This window comes from Macaca mulatta, chromosome 2 (genome assembly GCF_049350105.2).
Source record: "Macaca mulatta isolate MMU2019108-1 chromosome 2, T2T-MMU8v2.0, whole genome shotgun sequence".
NCBI lineage: Eukaryota > Metazoa > Chordata > Mammalia > Primates > Cercopithecidae > Macaca > Macaca mulatta.
In genome coordinates, this window is record NC_133407.1 from 12,107,521 (window position 1) to 12,133,833 (window position 26,313).

Consider the following 26,313-nt stretch of genomic DNA (forward strand, 5'->3'; position numbering starts at 1 on the left):
CTCACCAATCTGCCCCCACCTGCAAGAGACTCATTAGCTAAACTAGTGGAATCCATGGCAATTTACTCCCTTATGTATTTGCTACTCACATTTTCTTCTTGAAAAAATATTACTGAAAATAAACTTTGAGCAACTGAGAAACAAAACAAAAATAAGAGCTTAAGAGAAGGGAAGTTAAGTATAGCTAGAAGAGAAGATTTGAAATGTTCCCAACACAAAGAAATGATGAATGTTTGAAGTGATGGATAACTTAAATATCCTGATTTGATCATTAAACACTGCATGCATGCATCAAAATAACACACATAACTCCTAAATAGGTGGAATTATTATGTACCAATGAAAAGGAAAGAAAAGAAGAAAAAGAACTGGGAAGTTATGTAGTAATAGAATAGAATGGTGGTGAGTATTGAAACCGGTTAAAGCTAGAAATATCTAACAAGATGTATAAATCTTGTTATAAAATTTGTATATATCTTAAGATTTATTCTCAATCAAAAGTATGAATTATAAAACACTGAAATAATAAAAACCTGGATTGATTTTTAAAATCTGGATTAATTTGCAAAAACAGGAAGTAGAAATACTGTTGCTAGGGAGGTGGGAGTTGAGATGAAAAGTTTGGTAAATTTGTCTGGAATCACAGAGGAACAAAATACCATATTTATTTTTACTTTTTAATAATTTGAGAAATGTAGAATAAATAATGTGTTTGAAAATCCCAGAGGTAATTATTGGTAGAACATATTATATATCTGCCAACAGATGAGTAGCTATTAAAAAGAAAGAACATAGAAACCACATGTGAAATACTGTACACATACACAAAATGGAAGGAAACACAAGCTAGAAAGCATGTAAATCATAAGACAGAGGGAAAGCCAAATATTTCACTCATGACGAGAAATGCAAATCTTCTTCTGTTTGTGAATAAAAATTCAGGTTGGGCAAAAAAGAAATCTAAAAACAAATTATGTTTATTTTCAAAAGAAGCACTTAGAGAACACGACAAAAAAGGTTGAGTGTAAATGTAGATAAAGGCCTATCAAGCAAACATAAAAAAAAACTAAGGTGGAAATATTATTATTAAAGTGGAATTAATGACAGAAGCTTTAAATGGGATGGGATGCCACTGACCGGGTGCAGTGGTTCACACCTGTAATCCCAGAACTTTGGGAGGCCAAGGTAGGTGGATCACCTGAGTTCAGGAGCTCAAAACCAGCCTGGTCAACAGAGTGAAACCCCATCTCTACTAAAAATACAAAAGTTAGCCAGCCATGGTGCAGGCACCTGTAATCCCAGCTGCGCAGGAGGCTGAGGCAGGAAGGAAGGAAACACAAGCCAGAATCGCTTGAACCTGGGAGGTGGAGGTTGCAGTGAGCCAAGGCACTCCAGCCTGAGCGACAGAGCGAGACTCTGGATAGGATGCCATTTTATTTGGGTATGGATATAATTCACAGTGAAGATATCCCCGTTATGACCTTCATGCACCAAGTATCTTTGCATTAAAATATGCAACACAAAGGAGAAATGAAGAGGAAGATGACAGATGAGAGAAGAGGGTCTCTGTGGCAGGCTGCCTTTTGGGCAGGCTGGAGCCTTGATATACTTGGGAGTGACTTTTAGAAAAATCAGAAAATTTTTCCATGTTGTTCTATTTTTGTTTAAATTTGCTTCCGTTGCTGTTGTTTTTATTTGAAGGCAAACTGTTTTTTCCCCATTTACTAACAACTGTTTTAAAAGCACTCACTGTGGGCCAGGTGTATGCTGTATAGCTGCAACGGGAATAGGCACATAAATTACAGCTGGCTGTGTCTTCGAAGCGCTTACCAAAGTCTACGCTGTCAATAACATGGAAATTCAGAGAAAGTAAGTGATCACCATGGAACTGGATAAAGCATTTTAATTGGGTCTTGATAGATGTAGGACTGGATTGATGGAGAGAGTAGGAAGGAAGGACATTCAGGTGTTTCAGTAGGAAGAGCCAAATGCTGGGGAACTAAAAATGGGCCCAGAGAATAGTATTAGGACCTTCCATGGATACGTGAATATTTGTGGGAGAGCAGTGGGAAATACGATCACAAGAGCAGGCCTCCTCACTTCCTCTTGTCCTGTCTTCTCTTTCGATGGCAGCTCAAGGATTTTTTAAGATGACATGCAATGCTCCAGAGCACAGCAGTATCCCCTAACGAGTATCACTTCCATTTCTGTGTAAGACTCTAGGATATGTCCTCCTTGAAGTCTACCAGCATCAATTTTTGCTCAATCTTTGCTGGAAGGATTGTGGTTTAGTGTTTCATTTAAGTAATTTTCAATGAGCGATTTCTTAAAATACACAGTACTTGGCAGCAGGCATAAAATTTCAGAAAAATAATAGCAGACGCTAACTTAAAAGTATGTTGTGCTTTTTTTAGCTGAAAGGTGCTGTGTACAAGCCGTATATCCATGTGTGCCATTTATACTTAATAATCTCTGTGAGAACACTGGATGGACCCTATATTGAAGTCTTAACAACTCTTTAATGAATCTGCCCTTGCGAGAGTTAGAAATTCTCTCTGAATTATGTATATTAAAGAGATACATGCCAAACTGTGTTCAATAGCAGCCAAATGGAATTACAGAAAAGTAGCTGTTGCTAGAGAATTCCTTAGTTACAATCCATTTGCCCCACTGCCTCCGTTCTCCACTGAGAACACCTGGATTGTTTTCAGGATGGCAGGATTTCAAAATGCTAATGTGTGCTGTGAATATCCAAAGGGGGTACACCAGACAGCGTTTGCCAAGCACATGGTTTATCCTCTCCTCAAATCCACAGAGCCTACATCAATATTCTTTCTTTCTTTTTTTTTTTAAGAGATGAAGTCTCACTCTGTTACCCAGGCTGGAGTACAGTGATGTGATCATAGCTCATTGTAGCCTCAAACTCCTGGGCTCAAGTGATCCTTCTTCCTTAGCCTCCTGAGTAGCTGAGACTACAGGTGTGTGCTACTATGACTGGCCAACTTTATTCTATTTAATTTTATTCATTTTATTTTATTTTTTTAGAGACTGGGTCAGAAGTGGGGGAGTTCACTGCTTTGCCCAGGCTAGTCTTAAGCTCCTAGCCTCAAGCTATCCTCTTATCTTACCTTTCCCAGTAGCTGAGATTACAGGTGCAAGCCACTGTGCCCATTGGAGGCTACTTTTGAAACTGCTTTAAGAAACTGCTCTTTTTAGTGTCTTGAACTCTGCCTCACAGTATCATCTGTCATTTTGCAAGTGAGGCTCCAAGTGAGTTTAAACGTTCTTCCAGATGAGTTCTTTTCAACTATTTTAAGATAATAGTTTTCAAAGTCTTTTCCAGGCCAAACATTGCCACCTCTTGCAAACATTCCTTATCTGCTGGGTCATCATCTCCTTAGCATGATTATGTTCCAGCTTTACTTATTTTCACTTAAAATTCCATGACCAGGCTGGGTGCAGTGGCTCATGCCTGTATTTCAAGCACTTTGGGAGGCCGAGGTGGGCAGATCACTTGAGGTCAGGAGTTCAAGACCAGCCTGGCCAACATGCGAAACCCCATCTCTACTACAAATACAAAAATTAGCTGGGGGCTGTGGCACTTGCCTGTAATCCCAGTTACTTGGGAGGCTGAGGCAGGAGAATTGCTTGAACCTAGGAGATGGAGGTTGCGGTGAGCTGAGATGGTGCCATTGCACTCTAGCCTGGGTGACAGAGCAAGACTCCATCTCAAAAAAAAAAAAAAAAAAAAAAAAAAAATCTGTGACCACAATCAGTAGAATTCTCTCAAGTGGGCCAAACGTGCAAAGAGAGAAATGAACTATTTGCATCTGTTGGACCAGACATTACGCTGCATTTTTTGTCCTCTAGTAGTAAAGAAGCAGCTAAGTTCTGGACACCCGAGATTAATAATTGCATTGGACAAACCACTGAGTTCTGGGTGCTGCATTTTAATATGGAAACATACTATGGCTCAAAGGAGAGTATCTATGTGAAACATTAAAAATAAAAGCTTTAGAGAGAATTTGTATTTTATTATTTGCAAACTGTACAGCTCCTAAAACAACTTCAATTAAGTGATGGACAGAACCTTAGAGATGCAATTCCGTTCTAAGAATTCACCGAGTTGACATTTATTTTTTAATATTCCCCTTGATCTTTGTTTGGCCTTTCTTGCCAAGAGACAACTTCATTGATGAGCAAACATTGATTTGTCTTTTTAGTTCAATGTCTTTATGTATATGTGTGTGTGTATGTGTGTGTGTGTGTGTGGTGTGTATACATATATATTTTTTCCATTCAAGGTTTGGTTAATGGCTTGTGGCTTTGTCGAGCAATGGGATGAAGTCAGAATAGGTCAGAAAACAACTTAATTGTCAAATAACAGCACAGCAGGAAGGCCTGGGACTCAGTGTAATGTAGTATTTTCTCATGTTATATTATTCATTATAATGGCAATATAATGTTTTAGGTACAGCAATTGCAAGGTTCATCTGCATTTTAAATTTGTTCCTAGTGGAGAGTGTTTTATGCTTCATCTTGTAGCATCAAAGTATGTTTATAGATATAGTGGAGCCTTGTCCTGATCTTATTTACCATTCTAGTGCTGTGAGTGTTGGCAGCCAATGACTCACAGATACCCCCCTTTTTCTTTCCAGGGGGCTGTCCTTGGCCAAGTGGGATGCTCCTTGCCTGGAATGCCGCACTCTCACTACTTCCTGGGGGCAGGCATGGCTAGTGACTGAGGGACAGAAATGTACAAAGCCTAGTCCTTTGTCTGAAGGTGGGACCACTCGGTGGAATTAGTCTGAAGCAGATTCCAGGTGAGACCACACCCTTGCTTAGCTACTCCCCCCGCCTCTCCTGCTTCTTTGACTCTCCTTCTGCTGAGCACACTCCCCACAACAAATCTCTTTCGTAAGAGGCCCCATCTCAGGCCCTGCTTCTAGGGATGCTTTCCTAAGCCATTGCCATTATTATTTCCCCCAATGGATGCTAGTTACGAAAGTGAATGATTCTTTGTGCAGCAACTGTATAAAGAAACTTGAAATTTTAGGCAATGAAATACATTTTTCAAAATATCTGTTTAGAAAATATGACTCCGTTTAATATGCTGTGTCTTCTAAGTGAATTTGAATTAAAAACATTTAGTTAATTTAAAAATAGTTTTCAAAACAAGATATCTGGCAATAAACAGAATGGAGTCCCTCAGAAACATCTCCTTATTTGATGAAGTAGACCCATGCATTGAGTTAGTTATATTAATAGTACATGTTGACTTGTCGAAGTCTTTGAAATTTCAATGAGATGCAGATTATCACACAGATTTAATGCTTTCCTGAAATGAGTCATTGTAGACAGTTAATTCAATGTAAGATAGAATGCCATAAATGGAATACATTTAGGTGATACACAGTGAAGCTGAGTTCTCCCACCCCTAACCATCATTGTCAAGGCCTAAGAGTGGATCTGCTTGGTAGAAGTGTGTTCCTCTAGCCAAGTACAAGAGACAGCTCAGAATTCTCTTAGACTAAGACTCAGTATTGAGTCCCAGTGACTCAAAGGCACGGGCATTCAGTGTTGAGGCTGACAGACACACCTAACTGCCTATTTCATGTCTTCGTGAAAAGCTGGGTTGATCATCTTTGGCTTGCTTATGTGACCAAAGTTTCAGGGAAAGGATAGCTAAAGAGGTGACCATAAAGGGTATCAATGTGTTGAAGGCAAGGTTAGATTAGCTGGAGGGCATGCCACGGTGCCTGCTAAACACAACAAGTCTGAGAACCTGGTAAATAGCAATTTCAGGTGTCAAGTTCAAGGGCAAAGGCCTAGCTGGCAATAAGAAGCTAAGGAAATTAGAAATGGATGGGCAGTGAATGAGGCTGGGGTCTTGGTCTACTTTTATTGATCAGGGATCTTATGGCAAAGGTGAGGACTTTCCATCTTCAAGGCACAGCTGTCAGGAAGGCACAAATGTGAGTCCTTGTAAACTGAACTGTGAGTGTACATGAAGGATGTCAGGTTCATTTTATTTTTAAAGAAGTATCTGTCAGTTGGAAAAAGCGCAGATGAGGTTTGATTCTTCTTGGCTATCATTATACAACCTTTGGTTCCCAGTTGAAAGGAAAAAACAAACAACTTTAGTATCTTTTCTGAGATGTCATTCTAAGGTGATAACAGCAGGTGGTCTTTCCCTAAAATCTAGAATATGAGGATAACCTGTGGCTTGAAGGAAACAAATCTTTAGGTAATCCATGTGGAGACAGAAAGCTATATCTGAAGGGTCAAGAAAGAGAGAGAGGCAGATCAATTGTGCTCCATTATCAGATAATTAAAACACTCTATGTATTGTTTTAGGAAGTTACAGCATACACCAGCCCCTACTTATCTTCATTTCTCTTCCTCTTCTCACCTCCTTCCTTCTGCCTTTTCCTTCTCCCCCTTTTCCTTCTGCTCCATATCCCCTTGCTAAGCCCCTTTGTTCTTTCCTGAAGGGAGCCTAATATTGGTTTATTTTGTTTCTGTCCTTGAAAAGAGCAGTGAGACTTGTTGATTCTTTTTTCTTTCTTTATAAAGATAAAATGACAGCTGCAATGTAAATTTATTTCTGACGAGAGAAAAGTGCAGTGCAATTCTCTTTAGCATAGGACTTTTTTTTAGTGATGTTCAAAATAGGGGCTTTCAAAATTGTTGTTGTACTTGAGGTGTACCTAGAATCCTCTTTAGGGTAACGACTATGACATTCCTCAGAGGTGAACTCATTTCCGTTACTCATTTTTAAAAACACATCCTCTGTCTTTTCACACTCATCACAATGAGATCTAAAATAGAGGCTCATCGTCACCTATTTAAGGGTTATTTATGAATAACACTGCCTTGAAAAGGCCCACTGGAAATTTGTGTGGAAATTGAAAGTGACACAGATTCAGAAGCCAGGCAGGCACAGAAACTAAGTTAGAGGCCGAAGTGTCTAAGTACTGTAAGCGTGAGACATGATGAGACCCTCCCACCACCCCCGGCCCAGCAGCCCCAAGCTGACAGTCAGATGCTAGGCATTAAGTCCATATGGAGATGTGAAGTGGAAGGGTGGGAGCTCCAAGACTTGGCAGACTCTACCAAACAAAACAAGATCAGTAATCCAGAGAGCATCCTAAATGGTAGATGAGATACTGAGCCCATTCTCCACCCCTCCCTGTATCCAAGCCCTTTGCCAGGTGGTTTGCAGTACTTGCTACTAGAGACAGCAGGTGGGGGGTGGGGGGTTGCCTCTGCCTTGACTATGGGTTTGGCCACATAACTTAATTCAGCTAATGAAATGCCAGTAGAAGTCAGTGTGCCACCTCTGGCCCACGGCCTTAAGAGGCTTTGCATGCTCCCAATTGTCCTCGCCATGAGAAGTGCATGATGTGGCTAGCCCACTAGTTCAAGGAGAGGGCAGGAGATAAAGAGAAGAGAGAAGATGCAATAACAAAGCTGAGTCTGGATCAGCCAAACCTCAGCTGATTTGAAGATGCCTGAGTGAGGGTAAAACATGGCCATTTTTAAAGAACTTCTAAACTTTTCAGCACTTTAAAACTACTTTTTAGGGTGGCTTTTAGGCAACTTTCTGGGGGAAATCTTTGACTGATACAAGCACTGTTCCTAAGTGTCGCCATTTAAAAGGAGAAAATGAGTCAGAGTGACTAGAAAATAAGAACATGAGTACATAAAGGTTTTCTGAAAATGAGAACAAGCCTTGTGTGTGATTGTAAGAAGGGTTAATATTACCCACCATTTTGAATATCCTACCCCTTAACTGAGCCTTGGTAAAGGGTGAGGAGAACTGCAGAACCCTGACTTCCAGGCCATATTGGATGTCACTGATATGACCATACACATAAGACAGATATTGGCGTTTTTTCGGGAAGCAACAAGGATTCCAAGTCTCACTTGTTGCCTATATGCAGTGACGGGCTGATGCAGGTGTTCAAAGACCCAGACCTCGGGCTTCAATGCAAGAACACGCTAAAGGGCTTTAGGGATCTCCAGGGGATCAGCTGAAGTCCTGATTACAACTGTATCATAACCCAACTTCTCCCACTACCCAGTGCTGCTTCCCTTACCTTCTCACAAACACTGTTCCCCAAAGCACTCCTGAATGATCTTCCCGCGTGTAAATCTCTGAGGCCTAGCATCTGTCCGCAGGTACCTGGCCCCGTGGCACACCACTCTCACTCAGCTTTCCGGGGTGCTGGGATCTGGAGAAAGGGGTGGGAGAAGGCCTTACCCACTATCATGTGGTTGCAGACATCACAGAAAGTGGGCTTCTTGAAGATGTGATCCTGAAAGGCATGAGCCTTGCCGCCTGGATGCAGGCCAGCCCTGGTGGGTGTGGACGTCAGGCTTCCTGGAGCAGGGAGTGGGCTGGAGCTGGGGCTGATCTCAGCCACCATGTGTGCTTGCAGTTTCGTGTCTTCACTGTTGGTTCGCTGGAAGAAGTTGTCAGCACTTTTGCTCCGTAAACTCTTGGTCTTGAAAGAAAGTGATCGTTTTAGTTTCTGGAGCTGCAATGCAATGACAGAACAGTCTCTCTTACGACCAATGGATCAAGCAGACTGAGGCTGTGGGGGTAAGATCTGCTGTGTGCGCTGCACAGTCCCCGCGGACACCCTCAGCCTTGAGAAGGCTCATAAATGTCCCTGTGTGGGTGGGGTGATGGCAGTGCCTAGTAAAGAGGGAATTTCCCCTGCCCCTGCCACTAAGCCAGATGAGCAGAAAGAGGTCCCATTTTGCCCTTGCTTCTGCCCCTGCTCCTCCCCACCTGTCTCCTTAAAGTCCTACCAGTGTGCTGTCAAAGCGTCCCACCACATTGAGTTTTGACATAATTTGCCTTTTGAATTTGAATCATTGGAAATATTAAGTATACATACTCATGGATTCAAAGGCTACATGTGTAAAGCTGGCCTTTCTCTCTTATGATCACTTAGCAGCCACCTGTCTGCACACAGCAAAGCAGAAGAGTCTATTGTCTGACTCAAAATCGATCTCGCTAAACTATCCACAGAGCACAAACCAGGAACTCTCAAGTCTGCTTGGTTCTGAAGCATACGGATGAGTAACCTATGTGTGTGTGTGTAGGACATAGGACATACTGTATTATCCCTTTGACTCTCTCTGCTCTTCCTGCTGCCCTCCCTCTTGCTTTGGCCATGACAAACTAGACTATTTCTCCTTTGCCTCTGGGGCTTATGAAAAGGCACCAAAACAGGTTTGGAAAAGCACAAGATTCTGGCAGCTCTGGGTTTGAGTTTAATCTGCCCCTCTATTCTGGATCCAGGAACTGGAGGATTCTGCACCCTGATGACAGCTTGTACCATGGTGCACCTTGCTCTGTCCATCCCCACAGTGGCCTTCTAAAAGTCTCTCCTGTTTAGTCCTTAGTACAGAGTTTTTCTTTTCACCCAGCAACAGGTCACTTCACCTTTAAGGTGGTTTCTTTTTGTAATTGAATATCCATGGGAGTTCTTTCTGTTGCCCGGAATAAACATGTATGGCCCAAAGCTTCAGAAAAAAGATGCTCAGATATCAAACTAAAAAGCTTCTACACAGCAAAGGAAACTGGAAGAAGCTGTCAGCACTTTTGCTCCATAAACTCTTGGTCTTGAAAGAAAGTGATTGTTTTAGTTTCTGGAGCTGCAATGCAATGATGGACCAGTCTCTCTTACGATCAATGGATCATGCAGACCCAGGCTGCGGGGGTGAGATGTGCTGTGTGCATGGCACAATCCCCACTGACACAGAGTGAAGAGACAACCTATAGAATGGGAAAAAGCATTTGCACAATATGCATCAGACAGGAGATTAATATCTAGAATATATAAGAAACTTAAGCCTCTCAATGGCAAAAAAAAAAAAAAAACCCTCCAAACAATCCAATTTTAAAATGAGAAAATGATCTGAACAGACGTTTCTCAAAAGAAGACATACAAATGGCTGACAAATATATTTAAAAAGTTCAACATCACTAATCATCAGGGAAATGCAAATCAACACCACAGTGAAGCATCATCTCACCCCAGTTACAATGGCTATTATCAAAAAGACAAAAATGACAAATGCAGAGAAAAGGGAACTCGTAGACACTGTTTGTGGGAATGCAAACTAGTGCAACCTCTATGAAGAAGAGTATGGGGGTTCCTCAAAAAGCTACAAATGGAACTACCATGTGATTCAGCAATCCCACTGCTGGGAATTTGTCTAAATGAAAGGGAATCATTACACTGAGGAGACATCTGCCCCCCCCCCATGTTAATTGCAGCACTATTCACAATAGCCAAGATATGGAGTCAATCTATTGGTCCAACAACACAATGAATGGATAAAGGAAATATGGCACATGTACACGATGAAATACTATTCAGCCATAAAAAAGAATGAAACTCTGTCATTTGTGGATGACAGATGGAACAGGAGGACATTATGTTAAATAAAATAAGCCAGGAAAAGAAAGTTAAATGCTACCTGTTCTCACTCACATGTGGAAGCTAAAAAAAGTTGATCTCATAGAAGTTAAAAGTAGAACAGAGGATACTAGAGACTGGGAAGGGCAGGGTGAAAGGAGGATAGGGAAAGATTTTTTATATAAAAAAATGACAAGGCCGGGTGCGGTGGCTCACGCCTGTAATCCCTGCACTTTGGGAGGCTGAGGCGGGCGGATCACGAGGTCAGGAGATCGAGACCATCCTGGCTAACACGGTGAAACCCCGTCTCTACTAAAATACAAAAAATTAGCCGGGCGCGGTGGTGGGCGCCTGTAGTCCCAGCTACTCGGGAGGCTGAGGCAGGAGAATGGCGGGAACCCGGGAGGCGGAGCTTGCAGTGAGCCGAGATGGTGCCACTGCACTCCAGCCCGGGCGACAGAGCGAGACTCCGTCTCAAAAAAAAAAAAAAAAAAAAAAAAAAAGACAGCTAGATAGGAGGAATAAGTTCTAGTGCTCTACAGCACTGTAGGATAACTATAGTTAACAATAATATATTATATAGTTTCAAATAGTTAGAAGGAGGATACTTCTGAATGTTCCCAACATAAAAAAATCATAAATATTTGATGTTATGGATATGCTAATTACCCTGATGTGATCACTATACTTTATATGCATTGCAAAATCACTATGTACTCCATAAATAGGTACAATTATTTTATGTCATTAAAAATAAAATCATAAAAGTAATTTAAAAAGAGAAAAAATAAACAAATGGTGCTCAGTACTCTTGTCTAATGAGGGTCTCCATAAGTTGGTCAGACTCCCCCGACACAATATATCAGACAAGTTTACGTGGCCTTGCCAAGCCCAACCACCTCTGTCTTAACCCCCTAAGTTCCACTTCAGAAGTCCAGGAAGATATGGTGGTCATTAGTGTTTGGGGTAGACTGCAAAAAGCCTGCAGTTCTCTCCCCTTTCCCTTATCCATGCACTTCGCAATGTGAATTTGCATCTCAATCTATCAAAAGTGGAGTCTAGTTTCCCACTCCTTGAATCTTGTTGGTTTCTGAAATTTGACCAATAGAAGGTAGCAGAAGCAATTTTAAGGCAGTTCCAAGCCCAGGCCTTAAGAGGCCTTGCATACTTCTGTCCACCCTCTAGATACCTACCAAACTGCCCAATGAAGCCTGAAGGATTATGAGACACATGGTCCAGTCAATTCCCTGCCACTTTAGGATAGAGTCCAGAAGCAGAGCCACCCTGCTGTCCTGCAGGAATAAGGGAGTCTAGATGAGACCAGAAGCACTATCCAGCTGAGTCCTTGTCAAATTGTCAACGCACACACTCTTCAACTAAAAAGATGACTGGTGTTCTAAGTCATTAAATTGGGTATCTATAGTGTGTACACAACAATAGATAAGCGGTACAATGCTGTTCTCTCCACCCTCATGCATGTAGTGGGATTGTATTTCTTTGCCCTCCTGAGGTCAGGTGTGGTTGTGTGAAGCCAGCTCTCCACTTCAGGGAGCCATACAAAATAGAGGCCCTGCAAAGCCCTCTGAAAAGCCCCACTAGGGCTGCTAATAGGGCATGATCAGCTAGAAAAGGCTAGCCAGAGAAGCTGTAACAACCTGCAGAAAGGTCAGAAACACTGGACCAGTAAGACTTTTGTCCCTTCCCCTCTGCCCTACAGCTCAGACTAACAGAGGAGTCAGAGCTGCCAAAGAAGGAGGAAGAGGGAGGTGTCCCTGAGTTATTGTGGAGTTGCTTATTGTTGAGGCATAAGCTAGTGTATCCTGATGGATACAGGGCAGTGAGTCCTGAGTCCTTGGAAGCATAGCATTGATTTTGAAGGACACTCCATCTCTGAAAAAAAGCTAAGTGAGGAGGCCTATGAGAGAATCATTCATTGAGATTGAGCCACATTGAGGTGAGGACCTGGATGCTGCAAAGGAGCAGTGCAGACCCTCTTCACTTCAAGTCCTTCAGGCTGATGCTGGACTGATGCTGGAGGAAGGGAGGCTTACACAGGAGGTAAGACTGAAGTTTTATTTTAGAAGCACATTTAATACATTAAACTGAACAGGAAGGTAAGGAATCTGCCAAGGTTTTGTCGTGGGATATGCAACCCAGGGAGAGGTTTATCAAAGTAGACAACATCACATAGAAAAGTAAAAATCATTTTCTCTTTGCTCCCTACTGAGTTCAGATGATTCAATAAATTGACTACTCATGTCTCAAAATCAGAATAACACCCACCCTGACGTGAGAGTCACAGAGGATAATGTGTGGGAGAGCCCTCTGAGAACTCCACAGGATATAAGTGGATGGTGGATGATGGGGGGCAAAAGGGGGAAGCAAGGAGCTGGGAATATGGAGCTGAGCTAAGTGCTTTGCCAGGCAACCTATCTTAATCCTTCCAACCATTTGGTGATGATGCGATTTTACCCCTGGAGAAATGGAAGCTGAGGGTGGTTAAGCAACTTGCCTAAGGTCACACAGCTTCTGTGAATCAAGACCAGGGTTCAGATTGAATCTGCCTTCCTCCAGTCCCCATCCCCATGCTCTTTCCACTGCTGCTGAATCTTTAGAGGAGGGATGGAGCAGTGGAGGAGAGTCACCCCCTACCTCCAGGGAGATGATACTACTTCTGGCCATCAGTGAGGATGTGGAGCAGGAAAGCAAATCTGCTTTTTGGGGAACTATTTCTTTCATTTTATATATTTCAAATTTCCAAAAAAATGATAAAAGAGCATGCCCTGTTTATCAAAGGAAAGCATCAAATGTCACTGCATGGCTTCTGCTGGCAGGACAGGGAAAGTGACAGGGAGGATGCTTACACATATCCGGTCTTGTCTCCCTCCTGTGCTCACGTGCTTTACTTCTCCTTTCAAACCCTTTGTCCTATGCAGTGTGGTGTTCTGTGTCCCCTGGAAGTTGATGTATGATGTTCAAGTATGATGCCAGGAGACCTGCCACCTTTTTCTTGCTCTGGGGGATGTGGCGTGGAAATTGTATCAAGCCATTGGACCCTGCCTGCCTCTAGAGCTGGAGAATCTGTTTTGGAAGTCAATGTGACTTATTCAAGTGGGAATCTCAAAAGAAAACCTACAAGTTAAATTAAGCCCTAGACATGAGCTTAAAGGAACATGCTTTCTCTAATTAGCCCAAAAGAGCAGAGGCCGGAAGAGAACATATGAAATGCAGAAATAGAAGCAAACCCTGATCATCACAGATGTCACAAAGTGATCAGCTTCCATGTACCACTGCCATGGCCCAGCTCCATTTTATTTATAATAATAATGATAAAAGACACAGATATTCTTCAGAACCTTACCATGTGCTTGAAACTACTCTATATCATTTACTTCATGTAATCATTCTAGCAACCTTATGGGTAGGGAATCATTCATTCAATAATTCATTCAGGCCGGGTGTGGTGGTTCACACCTGCAATCCCAGCACTTTGGGAGGCTGAAGCGGGCGCATCACCTGAGGTCAGGAGTTCGAGACCAGTCTGACTAACATGGAGAAACCCTGTCTCTACTAAAAATACAAAATTAGCCAGGCGTGGTGGTGCATGCCTGTAATCCCAGCTATTCGGGAGGCCGAGGCAGGAGAACTGCTTGAACCCGGGAGGCGGAGGTTGTGGTGAGCCAAGATCGTGCCATTGCACTCCAGCCTAGGCAACAAGAGTGAAACTCCATCTATATAATAGTAATAATAATATTAATAATAATAATTCAATGAATGTGTACCATGGGTACTGCTCTGAGCTAGGCATAGACCTTGATTTGGGGGCTACGGCAGTAAAAAACAGGATTAAAACCTTCATTTTAAGGTTTTAAGATCTAGTGGGTGAAGATAGACTATAAGTAGATAACCAAAGTGGTAAATAATATAAATTTGGACAGGGAGAGGAGGTACGAAGGAAAATAAGGCCAGAGCTGGGCATTAGAAGGTGACAAGGAAGGCTTCTCTGACCGGTGACAGTGGAACAGAGACATGAAGTGTGTTTGAGCTATGCTGGAGAAGAGCATTGTGGGCAGTGGGAAAACCTAGAGCTGAGGCCCCAACAAGAGAGCAAGGGCATGGTATTTGAAAAGCACTGGGAGGTCGGTGCGTCTGGATAAGAACGATGGGGGAGAGAAAGAGCAGATGCCAAGGCTAGTTTCTTGCTGGACCTTGTAGGTCATGGCAAGGGCTTTGGAATTTATCCTAAGGGTGATGGTTTTGAACAGGGGAGTGACAGGCTCTGACTTTTATTTAAAAGGGTCACTCTAGCAGCTGTGTGGAATACCGGCTGTAGGAGGGCAACATGGAAACAGGGAGACAAGTTGGGAGAGGAGACTCTTGCGATAATCCTGATGAGAAGTAATTTTAGCTTGGCCTTGCATAGTTATGGTACGATATGGCTGAATTTGGAGTTGAGTTTTGAATAAGTTTGAAATGCTTATTTGGAATTCAAGTGGGGCTGCCAGTTAGGCAGCTGGATATATGATTCTGGGATTCCAGGGAAAGGTCCAAGCTGGAGTAATACCTTGGGAGTAATTAGCATATTGACGGTATTTAAAACCATGAGACTAGATGAGATCACTACATAGGCAGTGAGTGCAGACACGGAGGAGAAGTGATCTGAGGACAGAGGTCTGGGACATTCCAGTATTTAGAGGACAAGAAGACTGGTAAGGACAAGCAAAGGAACTTGAGAAGGAGAGGCTGGTAAGGAAGGAGAAGACCCAAAGAGAGGAGTGTGTTAGAAGCTGAGGGAGGAAAATGATTCAAAGAAGAGAGAATAGCCAAAAGCATGAAATGAATCTTAAATAATAATGTCAAGTAAGGAGAGGTTTAGGAATTGGTTATTGTATTTGGTAAAGGGAATGTCTTTGGAAGACCTTAATAGTAGCAGATTCAGTGAAGTGGTGAGTGTGAAAACCTAACTGAGGAGGTTTCAGGAGAGGATGGCTGGAAGAAAAGTGAGCAGAGGGAAAAGTGAGCAGAGGTAGTGAACATGGACAGTTGGTTTGAGAAGCTTTGCTATAAAGAAGATTAGTGAAAAGGGGCAATATCTGAAGGGAAATGTAGCATCCAGGGAGTTTTTCTGTCATAGTTTGTTTAAATACAGGAGCTTACTCCAGCATGTGTTAAATCTGATGATGCATAAGAGAGAAAGCGGCATGCTGGAGCCATGTCCCTGGGTAGTTGAGAAGAAGGATTGCCTTTAGATTGGAGTGAGGCAGGCTGCTGTAAGGAGAAAGATGGAGAAGAGTTGGTGGAATTGGTATTGGCTGGATGTGGCTTTTCTCTTTTGATTGCTTCTATATTCTCAGTGAATAAAGAAAAAAAGTGTCTGTCTCCTGAGTCAGAGACAATGGGAGATGGAGGGAGGAGATGTCAGAAGCTGAAAGAGGGAGATGTGGAATAACCATTTCAGAGACAGGGGAGGGTGAATGGACTAGAGCAATGCACAGTGGTAGGATGGGAAGGTAGCTCAGAGGGTCCATTTTAGGTTATTTCCTCATTTTACAGATGACAAAACAGAAAAATGGCAACTTGCCCAAAGTTAAATGGCTAGGAAGTTGCAGAATGAAGACCCTCATACAGACCCGTCTGTCTACAAAGCTTCTAAAGCCAAATGGACTTTCATAAGGTATCCCACCCTTGATGTGCTCTTAGCAAAATTTCTCTGCTTCGTGTGTTTTATTTTCTGGTGCCTGCCGGAATTTCAGCAATAATCCATGTGGTTGCCAGGTTGAGCAACACTACTTCTATGGCAATTAGTCAGGGAATGCAAAAATTGGGAGTCATGAGAGCACTGGGAACACAGAGAATTGCAGCCTGAAGGTGAATGCAATAGCAGGTGTATTGATTTACCAGCCTGTTCTGCAGTGGCACATCAAGTTAATTAACCAGTGTGCACTTGATTGTTTCTGCCAGGATCTAAAGTCCACGCTATATGGGAAAGGGGTGGTTCTGATGCAAAGAGTCTGCCCACACAGGCAGTGAATTAGGAGGCACAGTCACCATATCAACTGTTTCCTGCCCACTGACATTTAACCATAAAGTCGGTTGCCACTACACAGTCATTTCCTTGGCTATTTAACACTGTACCATTAATGCACTGACTTTTACTTCTGGATTGAAATGAAGTCATCAGGGAACCTTTGACAAGCAAATGCTTCCTCCTTAATGCTCACATGTGGTCTATATCTTTGATTTTTAAATGGGCATTTTTTTTTAACCTGTTAACTTTTCTAAAATAGTTGTGTCTTGTTCAATGAATAAAGAGCATTGAAATGCTCATTATTTCCATTTTTCTGAGAAAATATTAAACCATTAAATGATGACATCTAAGAATTGAGCACATAACTGTCATATTGTGACCCAATAGCCCTCGCGCATTGACTCGCGAAGCCAGCTCCCTTCACACTCCAGCCGCCATGCAGATTCACCTCATCTATCCCAAGTTTGGCTAATGGTGTAGTTTGTCAAAGCACTTTCCACCTTCACCGCGAGCATTTTACATGTGAACTCAATGGACAGACAGTGAGCATTGGGGGTCTTTAGACATGTAGTGTTTAGTATGAGGATTAAATTTCTCACCAACAGTTTTTCCCCACTCACAGCTTGATTTCTTTTACCGCAAGTACAATACATTCCAGGTACTGATTTGCTTTAGTTTGGATGGTGACTTCAAAGTTGAAATATTCTTCTTACATCTACCTGGCTCTGTCATAGCCAGCTCCAAAAACCAGTTATTAGTGAGTGTATTGGTAAAGCAACAGTTATTAGATATGATTGACTGCATGCTCTGCCGCTGATGAAATGTGTGGTCGTGGGCAAGTCTCTCAAGCTCCTTGCCTTAGGTTCTAACAGTAAATATAGAGGATGTGCTCAGTGGCTGCAAAGTTCCCTTCCAGCTCTGAGAATTCAGCACGGTGAGAAAATACAAAAGACTTTAAATGGTCTCCACTTTTAGGAAGTCTAAGATCTAATTCTGGAGAAAAGTAGCAACGCATAAAACTTTCTGAGGGTGACACAGCCCTATATTTACATGAATAAGTGAAGCTGAGTGTTTTGATCACTGCCTACTCTAATATGTCAGAAACAGGAGCTATCAATGGAGGCTGAAATAGTCAGAGGAATTCTTTCAAACCCTGAAGTACGAATCAACGTTAAAACATGTAATTCAACTGTTGAAGTGTTCTGAAGGCCTCCCTCAGTTCTAGGTTATACCAGGTTCCTTACTGTGGGATATGGGACCCTTCCTGCTGGATTGCAGCCATCACCTGTCCAGTATTATTTCCAGGCATCCCCTCCTGCACCCCATGCACCTAGATACACTAAGAGCATGCCCCAGTTTTCCAGTGATACATAAACCTTAAGTGCTTTGGTTTGTTCTTCCTAGGAGGTCTGTGTCTCATTCAGTGTATCTGAAGCATGCCTGGTTCACCTAACTTTCACTTCTCTGTGGAGTCTAGCCTGGCCCTCCTTGCAGGTGGTTCTGGACGCTCCCTCCTACATGACCCCAGTGCGCCGCATGTGCGATGTGTTACCACCCTTCCTACCTCCTGCTCTGGGGCTCTCCTGCAGACCATGAAGCCACTCCCAACAGGAAGCACAGTGACTGGTACATAGTAATGATATACATTTACTACCAAGTAGTTATTGTACTCTTATTACACACCAGGCTCTAGCCTAAGGACTTTACATGGGTTGCCTTTGGATTGTCAAGCTAACCCTATGAGGCAGGTACTATTACTGTCCCTATTTTATGGATAAGGGGAGGGTGGTAGAAAGAAGTTAAATAATGTGCCCAAATCTTATAGATTGAGAAAATGGGACCGAAAGATGTTAAGTGGCACGCCTGAGGTCCATAGAAGATGAGATGCTTTGAGATGCTTAATAAGCGACAGTTTTTTTTCTTTGTTTGTTTGTTTGTTTGTTTTGAGATGGAGTCTCACTCTGTCACCCAGGCTGGAGGGCAGTGACACAATCTTGGCTCACTGCAACCTCTGCCTCCTGGGTTCAAGCAATTCTCCCTGCCTCAGCCTCCTGAGTAGCTGAGATTACAGGCACCCACTATCACACCCAGCTAATTTTTGTAGTTTTAGTAGAGGCGTGGTTTCACCATGTTGGCCAGGCTGGTCTTGAACTCCTGACCTCAGGAGATCCACCTGCCTCGGCCTCCCGAAGTGCTGAGGTTACAGATGTGAGCCATCACGCCGGACCTAAAGCAAAAGTTTTAAGGCTCCCCTTGTGTGCAGAGATAGAGGAGCCTTTCATACCTGAGGAAGAGACACAGTGAAGGTTTTGCAGTCAGAATGGCTTTGTTGCCCTTCCAGCTTTGCTGGTCTCCAGCAGTGTGAGTGTAGAAAGTTATTTAACTTCTCTGAGTCCCAAATTCCCCATCCATAAAATAAGAGTAATAATAGGTTCTCTGCAGATTTGTTGTGAGGATTAAATAAAATGAAGCATCTAAAGTATCTGGCAAGGTGTCTGGCACTTGAGGGCTACTTCATAACTCTGACTTCTCAAAATCCCCACCGCACCTCTGCCATATCTGGTAAGGCATGTGGATGCCAGTGTAAAAATACAGGGCGATTGTATCACCTTCAGAGCTGATTCAGAGATTCCTCTTAGGAAACAGAACTGTATATATTCAGAAGAAATACTTTGAGAAGCTACCTAGCTGGGGAAGATGGTTCCAAGGACCAATCTCAATTTAAAAACAATAGCCCTTTGTTCTACTGAGTACTGAGAAGAAGTGAAGTTTGCAGATTTAAGGTGTGAGTTATGAGATGACAAGCAGTAATAGAAAAGGAGTTGGGGGTGAAGGGAGGCTGCCATGAGGGAGTTGTGCCAGAAAGAGCAGGGAGAAAACAAATTCTGGGTTGGTATGGAGGCAGAGATTTTTGAGTAAGAGAACTACTGATGGAAGTGTACTTTATAAACCTCTCTCCCTTTTTCTCCTCAAATTCTTCAGTAAATTCAGTACATTGCTCATTGATATTTTGGGCAAGAGGCTTCCTTTTCAGGGAAAATGAAGAGGTGAGTTCAGAGAGATAGGACCTGCGTTATAATGGATTGTATGGCAAGTTTCAGAGCACGCTCCTCAGACCTGGAATCCTGTCAGAGAGAGCCCCTGCCTGCCCAGTGGCATTGAGGTTGCAACTGAGAGTATGGGTTCTGAGCCATCCAGCTCCTCAGGCAGGAGTCACGCCAAGCTGTCTGATGCCATGGCCATCAAACCCAACACGGGTGGCAGTGGCCACTCCCCACTCTGCATTCCGAGTTGCTGCTCCTGTTGTGATGTGACAGTGGGGAGAAAGTGTACAACCCCAGGTACCATACTGGTGTTTCCCCCCAAGAAAAAGAGAGTGCTGAGCCCTAGGAAGGTCAATGAAAGACAGAGAAGATGGAAATACGATGGCTGGTTGGCTGTCTAAAAGGTAGAAAAACTGTGTTGAGAGCTGTGAGGATTTTACAGTATGGACCTTTCTAGATTCCAATTTATACATCAAGTAGTTCTAGAGATTAAGTGATGGACAGCAGAACAAAAGGATTTACATTCAGTACTATGCTAGGTTTCATTTATCAAGTACTGCTTCTCATAATGCCTTGCAAATAGTGGGTATTTGCTACTGGCTGAATTGTATCCCTCCTCAAATTCTTATGTTGATGCCTTAATCCCCAGTACCTCAGAATATGACTTTATTTGGAGATAGGGCTTTTGCAGAGGTAGTTTAAAATGAGGTCATTAGGGTGTGCCCTAGTCCGATCTGATTGGTGTCCTTGTAAGAAGAGGAAATTTAGACACACAGAGGAAAAATCATGTGAGGACACAGTGAGAAGGTGACCATCTGCAAAGCAAGGAGAAAGGCCCCAAAAGAAACCAATACCTTGATCTTGGACTTCTAGCCTCCAGAGCTGTGAGAAAATAAATTTCTGTTATTTATGCCACCCAGTCTGTTGTACTCTGTTATGGCAGGTCTAGCAAATTAATATAGTACTCCATAAAATCTCGCTGTGGCAAATACTGTGCTCCTAAAACATCAATTGCAATAAGAAAGAGCTGCACTGAGGATATTTCTATAGTATTTCTACTGTTGCACAGGCAAATATATCTAGCATGTGCTCCACTGGTTAATAAAGATGGAAACCTGGGTAGATTATCTTGTCCATGCTGTATTGTCTGGGACATCTTCTCTCACATATGTTCCTGGAGACCTGCTGCTCATTATCTAAGTCTCAGCTCCAATATTGCTTCTAATGCTCTGCTTCAGGCTCTCCCCGACTCCTCCACATAGAGCTCAATATTCTATGCATGCAGGTGCCCTATCATTCTACCATAACCTGCAGCAGTACGTCACCACAACTGACATTCTGCATACTCTTACTCTATACACTGAGGTCAAGGACTATTCTTTTCATCTTTGGATCTCCAACATGCAGGTACAGGTTTTGGCATAGGATAGGCATTCTATGTTTAGTGAGTAATTGAATGAATGGATTGCCTGCCTTACATGTTTGAATTTCCCACATTTAGTGGGAAGAAATTGACAGATGAAGCATCTCTTCAATCTTCTGGCCTAGAACAATGCTCTGGCCTAGAAGACTCCTTGAGTCCTCCTTTATCTCATCTTGAACCCCATTTTCTACCAGTAACCAAGGCTAATCTCCCTTTCCTTAAAAATATCTCCTGTATTCATCTCTCCTCTCCAAGACATACCAACTCCAACCCTTTTCACCTGTATTATGACTTCCAGTTTCCCTTTATAATATATTCTTGCAGTCTTATCTTCCAGCAGCCTGGGTCAGGCAGGGGCCAGATTCAAGAAACCAGGTGAGTACATGAGGGTATCAAGCCAGTATAGTGTAAGGAGTTGGAGCAGAGTGAAACAGATAACAATGTTCCTATGGACCCTGTGGCCTGAAACCAAAGGCAGAGTTATACAACTCAATTCCAAGGAGGCAAGGAGAAGTGGGGGCACATACTCAAGATTGAAGAGCTACCATGGTGGCCAGGCAATATCGAAGAGTGTGTTCAACCCCGAAAACAAGTGTATAGCCTTGAGATGGCCCAAGGACATGCAAGGGGAGGAAGTATCTTCCACGTTACATATGTCACCTCTTATGGACAGAGAGAGAGAGACTGTGAAGGCTCTGAGCAGGTTCCAACCAGTTCTCCACCACTCCCAGGCCTCCTCCTGCAATGGACAAGGCCTAGATGGGTGCAGGAATCTTGGCAGTCATAAGGAATATCTCCCTGTGCTCTCGCACCGCTCATGTGTTCTCTGGGGCAGCACAAGGACCAGAGGTTCATAGTGGGACCTGGGAAGGTCAAATGAAACAGTTGGATTATTCTAGAGAAAGGCTCCTGAATTCCTGACTGGTGTGTCCTTGAAGACCTCTAGGAAGCAGTCCTCCAGCTTACTTTCTCATTTCACAGACTCTAAGTTAGTAAAGGGCATAGCATTTTATCTAGTTAATAGACCTCAAACCTTGGAATCATCCTTGACTCCAATTTCTCCCTTCCTCTTCATATTCAGTCGATTGGCCAATACATTAGTCAATGGGACTTTCAAAATATATGCAGAATCCACCCACTTCACACTACCTCTACTATCATCATCCCAATCTGACAACTGGTCTCACCTGTACAACGCCATCCTCAAGGTCTCCCTGACTGAATATATTAACTATATTCTATTTCTGGCTCCATGCTCCATACTTCCTTCAAAGTGGCCAAGAGTGATTACTTAAGATGGAAGTCAGACCATTTTACTACTCTGCTCAAAACCTTAGCATAGTTTCTCTGTAGTTACAATAAAATCTAACGTCCTTTCCGTGATCTGACCTCTGATCATTCTTACCATTCTCCTTCATCACTCACTCTGCACCAGTCTCTCTGGCCTCCTTGCTGATCACAGACACACCAGAAAAACTGCTATGTCAGGGCCTTCACCCCTGTCGTTCTGTCTTCCTGTAATCCTCTTCCCTTCCCAGGGTCTTCTTACTTCTCATTTCCTTCAGGTCTCTACTTGAAGGTCATTCACAAGAGACTACCCCTGATGCCTGTGCTCCATCCCCATTTCCTCTTCAGAGCACTTATTACTATTTGATTTTGTTTCTTAACTTTTTATTTTGAAGACTTGTAAGCTTATAGAAAATCTGCAATAATAGTTCCATGAATGCTGGTATACCCTTCACCTAGATTCAACAACTATCAACATTTTGGACTATTTGATTTTTATTGTTCTTTCTGACATCCAGATATTACCGTGATTTGTTGTTGTCATTGCTATTGTTATCATCACTGATCTGTTTGGGAATAAACTGCAAGCATCAGGATCTTTTATTCCCAAAAACTTCATTCATTCTATCTCTCTCAAGAATAACCACATTTTAATGTAAATACAACATAGTAAATTAACATTAATATAATACATGAATGCAACTCATACCCAAATTTTACAAAGAAGAGCTCTAAGGGGCCTCAATCCCAGCCCACTCTGGACAAGCGATGAGCAGAGCAGAACTTGAGCAGAACTAATAACACCTTTCATAGCATTAAAAACTCTGCTTCAGCATCTAATCTAGGATTATGCATTCTTTTAGTTTTCAGGTATTTTTATTCTCTTTTATTTTGAAATAGTGTCAGCTTTTCGTTGTTTTTTGTGACATTTTTAAAGAGTACAGAACAATTGTCTTGTAGAATGTTCCCCAGTGTGGGCTTGCTGATGTTTCTTCACAATTCTGTCAGGTTACACATATTTTTGGTAGAAATATCACAGAAGTGATGCTGTGTCCCTCCGGGTACATCATTATCAGGAGGTATATGATTTCTTGGTATGTTCATTTTTTTGTTTCTTTGTTGAATATCTGCTTCACAAGCTAGAAAGTAGTTTCCACAAGGGTAGAGAATTTTCACTGCTCTACTAACCCCTGTCTCTCAGAATCTCCAACTGAGCCTGGCACATGTTAGATGCTCAATAAATATTAGCTGAAAGACTGAATCTAGAATCTAGTGAATCTAGAAGTGAATCAGGTGAATCTAGAAGTGATTGACTCTAAAGCCCAGGTATCCTTAACTACTAGATGAACTGCTTACCACAGCATCTCCCAGAGAATTCCAGAAAAATGTCCCTATCCTACATATTGTTGAGCAGTAATAGCATGCCAGGCAGCCAGTAGACATCTTGGGGAGACAGAACAAAGCACATAAATGGCTCATGCCAGGCAGCCTGTAGACACCTTGGGGAGACAGAACAAAGCACATAAATGGCTCAGAGCTCTTTGGCACTTACTTCTGAGGCTGGCCCAGAAGGGACACTGCATTAGGGGCCTGTGGCCATCCTGGTTGAAGGAGAACTTGCAAAGATTTCATATACAAGAATTCATATATGATGCATATTGGGGTGCGAACGAAGGTCGAGGTGTTTCAGAGGCTCACAGTGTTCTTCATGGAGTCACATTAGCCCCACATTAGCATGGAGGAGGTTCTGCTCTGCTCATCATTTATCCAGAGTGGGACATGATTGAGACCCCCTAGAGCTCTTGTTTACAAAATCTCCTGTGGACTTGGAAGTGAGAAAGGTGGAGAGGAAAAGCAAGGTGGAGGCTAACTGAAAGAACAGACCACAGCTCATTTTCCCAGCACAGGTTCTCAACCCAAGGGTTAGGCCTTAGCTGGGGCGATCGTGGATGGGTCAGGAAGGAGGCTGTTGGTGGGGATGAGTGCAAGGGCAATGAATTAGCTGTCACATTTACATTTTGCTTTAGATGGATTAGATTTTTAATACCTAAAAATGAGACCCTTATGACCAACAATGAAAGCTGAGACCTTCCCAAAATGTTGTCAAGAGGCGATGAACAGAATTCCAACCAAGCAACCATGTTAGAAGAGTGTGATGAGAGAAAAATAAAGCTAATAGCTGAGGGTAACCTTCTGAGTTCAGCCCACTTAATAAACTAGTGATCCTATCCTTATTTAAAAACTTGTTTTCGTGTATGTTATATAATTTGATCTTAAACTTAGTGGTGGGGTTAGAACTTGAACCCAAGCTTCTAAGTCACATCTGGAGACCTTTCCTCTAGTCTGGTTCTGCTTTTCTATATTGTATTGGCTCCAGAAAAATCTATGGCTTGAAAAAAGTAGCTAACAGATTAAGACAACAATTTATATGCAGAATACTTTGTGTATTTCAAACAATGTGTATAATCCTTGACTTTTTATTTTCAAACCACTGCAGTATGCTGCTAAAGCTACACGTTAGATTTACAGGAACTTAGTAAATGGATTTTTATTAAATAGCTTGAAGCTTTAAAGGCTGTTTGGAGAATTACAGAAGCAAGTACAATCCCAACTCTGTTTAGAGCCTCATCTGATGCTTTCCTTGATTTTTATAATCTATCTAGCAAGAGATAAGATAAGGGCAGTTTCCTTTGCCAAATGAACAAGGGAGACTTTGCTTCCTCCTGATAATTAAGAAAAACCCTAGAGTTAGATTACATCAAGTGAGAAAAAGAAAACTACGGATGTTAAACATTAGCTATTAGGTGTCAGAGAATTATTCTGAATTTTTCAATTCAGGAGGGCTCTGGATTCCTTTTATCTATGAAAGAGCAACCCAGTAATACCTTATCTGAAATACTCTTTTTTTGTTTTGTTTTGTTTTTTGTTTTTTTGAGAGAGAGGGTCTTGCTGTCACTCAGGCTGGAGTGCAGTGATACAATCTCAGCTCACTGCAACCTCTGCCCCCCTGGGCTCAAGTGATCCTCCCCCTTCAGTTTCCTGAGTGGCTGGGACCACAGGCACACATCACCATGCCTCACATTTCTTTTTTGTATTTTTGGTAGAGTCAGGGTCTCACCATGTTGCCCAGTCTATCTTCAAACTCCTGAGCTCAAGCCATCCCCCTGCCTTGGCTTCCCAAAGTGCTGGGATTACAGGGATGAGCCACCACTCCCAGCCCAGAGTATTTCTTTTTCTGACATTTTCTTTTAAAATAATATTAGTCATAACGAAAAGTTGCAGGATAGAGTTCATACACACCTTTCATCCAGCCTCCCCTGCTTAACACCTTATATAACCATAGTAAATTGATTACAACCAGGAAATTAACACTGATATAAAACTATCAACTCATTTACAGATCTTAGTAGAATTTTGCCTTATCAGGATTACTTGTCTCACTATTGTCCTTTCTCTGGTCCAGGATCCAATCCAGGATTCCATATTGCCATGAATTGTTATTTCTTTAGCTTCCTCCAATCTGTATCAGGTCCTCAGTCAGTCAGTCTTCCTTTGTCTTTCATAACCTTGAGCCTTTTGAAGACTACTGGCCAGTTATTCTGTAGATTGTCTTTCAAGTTGGGTTTGTCTGATGTTTTCTGATTATTATATTAAGGTTATGTATTTTCATAAGACTAGGACAAAAGCAATATGCTCTTCTTAGTTCATCATATTAGGAAACACCTGATGTCAACATCTTCCATTACTGGTGATTAATTTTTGTCGCTGGGTTAAAGTAGTATTTGCCGGGTTGCTCCACTGTAAAGTTACCCCTTTCCCCTTCGTAATAAATATCATGTGACTATAAGACTTTTAAAAAAATCATCCCAGACGTCATTTCAATATGTGACTATAAGACTTTGAGATGGCAAATGTCCTGTTCGTACCATACACTTGCCCTCTAATTTCAACATCCATTAATGAATTTTGCCTGCAAACTTATTACCTGTGGTCGGCCTAATAGTGGTGTTCTATTTCTATTAGTCATTCTAGTAGAAATAGAAAAAAAAGAGGAAAAGAGCTCGATAATGTGTTAATAAGCCTGACAACATC

At 42.3% G+C, this 26,313-nt stretch overlaps 1 protein-coding gene across 2 annotated transcripts in view; it reads right to left on the reverse strand.

Moving 5' to 3' along the window:
• STAC (SH3 and cysteine rich domain) overlaps positions 1–26,313 on the reverse strand; it is a 176,016-nt gene that overhangs the window by 101,714 nt on the left and 47,989 nt on the right. For both annotated transcript variants that reach the window (XM_001101503.4, XM_077991250.1), the window contains exon 2: positions 8,267–8,543. In XM_001101503.4, coding sequence (XP_001101503.2) covers positions 8,267–8,543 — 277 coding nt within the window. The remainder of the gene's footprint in view (positions 1–8,266; positions 8,544–26,313) is intronic.